Below are 5,850 nucleotides of genomic sequence, written 5' to 3'. Positions count from 1 at the left end.
TTCTCCTGCAATAAGGCAAGCCCCGGTGCATTTGCCACCTTCTTCTGTTTTAAAAAGTTTTATCACCTTGAATGATGCATTAGGTGATAGGAGTTGTGTGCTCAAGAATTGATGCATTTCCTTCCTTGAAAATTGATTACCCTTCCTTGAAACCCGTTTTGAAAAGAATTTTATGATGCTTAGTCTTGCTTTAGCAAACAAAAATGTTTTGTTTTAAAACAAAAGTGATGCTTCAGTGGGTGGGAAGTTTTCAAAAATAAAACTTGATGTTGGATCCATCATGGTAGTGATGGGTTCAACATCGGAAAAGATGTACCTCTGCCAGGTACCAAACTTTGGGTTTAAATTATAAAGCTGATACCGAGCGGATGACTTGCACGAGAAAGGAGTCTCGGTGTAGTGCCTCCGTCTGAGTCGTTTAAGGACTGTACCGATTGTTGGCCTGCTGATCTAGGACCCTTTATCTGGCCACATACCTCGTCATGGGTAAGCTTGAACCCAGTTATTCCATACATGAAAAGACAATCGCGCACTGGGAGTGGAGAGATGGCGAGAGTGGCACGTACCCTCCTGGCAAAGGACCGCCTAAAAGGGGTGGTGTGCTCTCGGGTGGCGCGGACCTGTTCATGTGGTGGAGGATCCGTGGGAATGGTAGACATGTGCAAAAGAGTTAAGAGAAGCATATGTTGCGTGGTTGGAGATCCCCAGCTGGGTATTAATCGATTCGGATCGCCGAACTTCTCGGATATGAAGACTAGATCTTCGACCTTCAGCATAGATAACAAGTGAAATTAAAGTTGATAAAATGAAGCTAGTGTAGGTCAAGTGAATGATCTAGATTAGGCAAATGCTAGATTCAGGCTAGAAGATTCAGGTAATAACCTAACTTGTGAAGTAAAACTTGGCTTAAGGATCCATTATTAGTAAGCCTGCTTTTCTGCAAAAAGGAGTCCTTGATAATTGATGAGATTTTCCTTGAGTACCAAATCCAGCATACCCTTGAGAGTCTTTACTTTAGTCGGGTAAGTCTTGTCGAGTAATTGCGTACTCAGGGTTTTATCCCTTGTTGTTTTTGTAGGAGAGGTTTATTCCCTTATCTTTTGATCAGTTACTTCATGTGGAGGACTTGAAGCTTAGAATGTTTTTATATATCTCTTATGGAAAGGCTTCACCCTTCCAATTATTGTAATAAGTTATGCACTTCGAGTACTATCAGAACTTGTAATAAATACATCTCTTTCTACCATGTAAAACTTGAGATCTGGAATGTAAAGTGTACTTTGTAAAAAGTCTTCCGCTCTATCTCCAATGTGTGTGTGTCAAGTGTGATTACTGTAATATACTGTTATGTGGGAGATCCTTGGGATGATGAGTTCCAGTTGGCGAACTCGATAGCCTTGTTAAGTTACCCGGTACACATGCACAACCATCTGAGGCCAGTAAGGCAAGGATTGGTGCATGTGGGCCTGATAACTTGGGAGGCTGTCACAACTTAGTCCTTTATAACTTGTATTACGATCATGTGTAAACATTAAGGACATAAATGTAATTTTGCTCGGGCTGCGTCTCGTGCCTATAAATAGATGAACAGTAGCACCGTATTATTCAGGCTGAATTGTATTTACTCTCTCGCATCCTCACCTTCGAGCAAGCAGGAGGTATTAATGTAATATTAACATTGTTGGTATTCATACATGTTTTATGGAATGCAAGAATAAATGAATTGTTAAAATATGATCATCATATTTACCCCTTCACGTTCTCTATCATATACTAATATGATGAAGATATGTCCTTCTCGACCTTCGTCTGATGAGCATTATATCATTAAAAAAATAATGCTTTGAAAGACGAAGGTCTTTAATACTTAACAATTGTGTTGTCTTGTTCTTTATTAACAGTATTTGAAAACAAGTGACCAACAATAATAATATAAAATAAGTATATTTTACCCACGGGTACACAGGTATAGGTAGTGCCCACCTGTAGTCGTACCCGTCTAACCAACAGATAAATATTATTGCTTATTAACGTACTCGCAGGTATAAAAATTATATTATACCGTCTTTATATCGAATAAAACCGAGTATTCGCGTTTCCGTACCTATCACCATCTCGGACTGCGTGGCACACAGCTGCGTTCTTTAATTACCCACCTACCACAGGTCCCAGCATTTGCTGCTTACAGTTACAGTCGTCACTGGTAGCTAGCGACTAGCGAGTCCACACGGAGACAAGATGTCTGGGAATGTGAATGTCGTCACTCGGGTGAGTCCACTTCCACTCAACACTCCACAGAGTCAAGAAGATGACTGGGAACGAGAACCTCGTCGACGGAGTCGAGAACGAGAGCCAACAAGACGCCCACGTCGCTGAGCATGCTGCCGGTGGTACTGCTAGTATACGTCGCCATGAAGTACACGAAGCTCCGCCGCCTCGCCGTTACCGTCTTCCTAAGGTGCGGCGTGCCTTCGGCGGACCACCACCCCCTCCTCCTCATATCAGCTTCCAGTACAACAGCGCCGCCACCATCGAGAGGATCCCCTACAACCTTCAGTTCATCGTCCCTCGAAACCGCAACGTCATCGCGCCCACTGCAGTGGCCATAGGTCCCTACCACCGTGCCTTACCCCAGCTCTCGGGGATGCAGGAGGCCAAGGCCGCAGCCGTGGCGGAGTTCTGCCGCGCGGCGGGCCAGCCGCTCGCGGCGGTCAGAGGAAAGATGCTCTCGGTGGCGGGAGCCGCTCGCGGGAGCTACGCCGCCGACGGCACGCTCGTGGACTTGGACAACGGCGAGTTCGCGGAGATGATGTTGCTGGACGGATGCTTCCTGCTGCAGTTCATGGCCTCCGTGTGCCGGCGCCGCGACGACGATCCACTCATCTCGAGAGGCGAGGTGCGGAGAAGCATCAACGCCATCGTGCGGGACGTGATGCTGCTGGAGAACCAGATCCCCTGGCTTGTGCTCAGCTCCCTCATGCAGTTGATGCCGCCGCCCGCCGGGTCTGTCGTCAATGACTTCCTTCTTCTCATGGCCTCCGCCTTCCACATCGTCGGCGACATCAGCAATGCCAACAGCCAAACCGGCCTGCCGGCCGCCGGAGAATTAGATAAGCCGCCGCCACCGCATCTCCTTGGCCTCTTCCATCGCCGTCAAATGGATATGGGCGCGGTGCGCACCCAGCAGCACCAGGGCAGCCTCCTCCGCGTCCCCTTCCAGCTGGCTTCCCTGTCCAGCACCGCGGTGGAGCTCGCTGAGATGGGCGTCAAGCTCGCCCCAAGCAAGACGAAGACATTTGGGGACATGGCCATGTCCAAGCGGGGGCGCCGCTGGCCCCTCGGCCTCTTCGGCGAGCTCTCCCTGGCGCCGCTGGTCTTGAACCGACTCACCGAGTGCTGGCTCCTGAACATGGCGGCCTATGAGTTGTGCCAGCCGCAAGGCGACGCTACCGATAGCTTCCCTGTCAGCTCTTACGTCACGCTCGTGTCGCTCCTTGTGAACCGGCCGGAGGACGTGCAGGAGATGCGCGCCAAGGGCCTCGTCGTCAGCGTCTTCGACGACGCGGAAACACTCGGCTTCTTCAAGGCGCTAGCGCCGCACCTGAGCGTCGGTTACCGCTACTACGAGGTCTTCCAGTGCCTGCAGGAGTACAGGCAGGAGAGGTGGCTGTGGATCGCCGTCCACAGGTTCTTGTACAACAACATCAAGACCATCGCCACTGTCTTCTCCATCGTCGGCGTGCTCGCGGGACTCTTCAAGACCATCCTTTCTGTGAAGCAGCCCCATGGCCCGTAAGACGACCAGCACATTGAGGGAGCTGGTGTTTGGTTGACTGTATTTGTTGATGCTTGCATCGCGAGATGCAATGAGCTGGTATTTGGTTGTTCTCAACCAAGCTCTACGCGTGCGAGATGTGTGTTTAGTTACCTGTGTGTAGATATGAAGTCAGGCTCGCACGATACTTAAAGCACTCTGGGCCAGAGTCTGTAGACACGAGCAAATTGGTCGCATCTCTGGAGCCACGCTCCCGCCGGCCTATCTCATGCAGCCGGGCTACCGAAAAAAACCAACCAAACAGGCGGAATTTGTATCAGCCCAGTATGTGTATCCATATATGTACTATCTACCTCCCTATTTGGAACATAGAATAGAACCATGCTATTTTTGTGTTTGGTTCAGAAGTGTAGTTAGAATATAACCGCTCTATCATATGTTTGGTTCTTTTTTGTTGGTGAGTTTATCACCTTATTGTACATCATGAGCAGTTTATTTATCAATTTTTGCTCAATTATCAATAAGAATAATATGAACTTCATCCATTAAATTAAGTGTTTTTTAAAACGATGGCCTTAGTTTCACCCATCTACTCAAGTCTATCCTTATTTTTACTTGTACCTCAGTTTTGTCCCACCAGCCGCTGGCTTCACTCAGATGGACGCCCACACGGCGTTTCCGTTCATAAATCGTTACCTGACATTTTGGACCGACATCTTTTACAACACATACACATGGAACTAGTACAAAAGAGCTCTAAGCTGACGGCACACAGAAATTTATACTGGCATTTCTAGGTTGAAACATGGGTAGTTGTAACACCCTTAATTTGGTGGTATAAAATTTCTTCTATAATGCCTACCAAATTCAAGTGTTACCTCTTGTTTCTCTCTCTAATTTTCTTCTCTTCCTTTTTATTCACTACCGGAATCAGCTCTTTTGTCGTGTGTTCTAAACACACGGCAAAGGCTATTTTACACTCGGCAAAGCCTTTGCCGAGTGTAACACTCGGCAAAGAACGCTCGGCGAACTGTACATCGGCAACAGCATCTTTGCCGAGTACTTTTTGTCGGGCACTCGGCAAAGACTTTGCCGAGTGCCATTTGGCACTCGGCAAAGAAAAGTCACCGTCACGGCGCCAAGTGACGGTGACGGATCCTTTGCCGAGTGCCTACGGCGACACTCGGCAAAGACTGGTCCAGTGGACCCCACAGCCAGTCCCTGTGCCGAGAGCCCTAGTAGGCACTCGGCAAAGGAGGTTTCTTTGCCGAGTGTCTGGTGGACTGGCACTCGGCAAAGAACCCTCCAGTGGGCCCCTTTGCCAGTATCTTTGCCGAGTGCCTTGGCAAAAGCACTCGGCAAAGATGTCTTTGCCGGTTCCCAGGTTTCCTTCTTTGCCGAGTGCCACTGTCAGCACTCGGCAAAGATGGCTTTACCGGTTCCCAGGTTTCCTTCTTTGCCGAGTGCCATGGTCATAGCACTCGGCAAAGCAACCCTTTGCCGAGTGTTACACTCGGCTAAGTGACCAGGATGTCCCTTTTTTATTTGCTTTTGTTGTTCCATCCAAACAAACAAAAGATATATATCATTCACATCACATTATATATCAAGCACATCACAGAATGAACACATTTATCATCAACACCATATATATCACAAAGTCTCACAAAACAGATCACAAGTCTCACTAAAGTCAGGATCATCACAAAACAGATACAAGTCTGCATCATCACTAACATCACCAAGTATCTCACAAGATAAAGTGTAACTAACATCACCAACACTCATAAAGGTAAGTCTGGATCATCACAAAACAAATCATCAACGAGGTGGGCATCTGGACTGGTTCGGCGAAGGGCTGGACGAAGCATGAGGGTTGTTCGACGCCGCCGATTGACCCTGCACAGAGAAGAGATTGTATGTGTGAGAACATATGAATATATATCATGCAGTACTAAAATTTTGATACTCACAGGAGTAGTGAACTCTGTAGGGTCAGCTGCAGGGAACAACGGAGGTGGTGGAGCATGACCCTGTGCGCGCGCCAAGGCTCTGCATGTACGCGAACATCTCCG

The 5,850-nt window shown here is 48.0% G+C and overlaps 1 protein-coding gene across 1 annotated transcript; it reads left to right on the top strand.

The window, feature by feature from the left end:
* The first annotated feature begins 2,274 nt into the window (after window positions 1–2,274).
* LOC100276368 (uncharacterized) lies at window positions 2,275–3,968 on the top strand. Its single transcript, NM_001150174.3, has one exon. The coding sequence runs from the start codon at window positions 2,309–2,311 to the stop codon at window positions 3,794–3,796; it is 1,488 nt and encodes a 495-aa protein (NP_001143646.3). The 5' UTR covers window positions 2,275–2,308; the 3' UTR covers window positions 3,797–3,968.
* Window positions 3,969–5,850: the final 1,882 nt, after the last annotated feature.

The sequence above is a fragment of the Zea mays genome, chromosome 6 (assembly GCF_902167145.1).
Source record: "Zea mays cultivar B73 chromosome 6, Zm-B73-REFERENCE-NAM-5.0, whole genome shotgun sequence".
Taxonomy (NCBI): Eukaryota; Viridiplantae; Streptophyta; class Magnoliopsida; order Poales; family Poaceae; genus Zea; species Zea mays.
The sequence above is the reverse complement of the archived record's forward strand: the minus strand, read 5'-3'. Positions and strand labels throughout refer to the sequence as shown.

What these genes read in the sequence shown, in the direction of transcription:
- LOC100276368 (NM_001150174.3), top strand. Translation starts at nt 2,309, where the DNA reads ATGACTGGGAACGAGAACCTCGTCGACGGAGTCGAGAACGAGAGCCAA.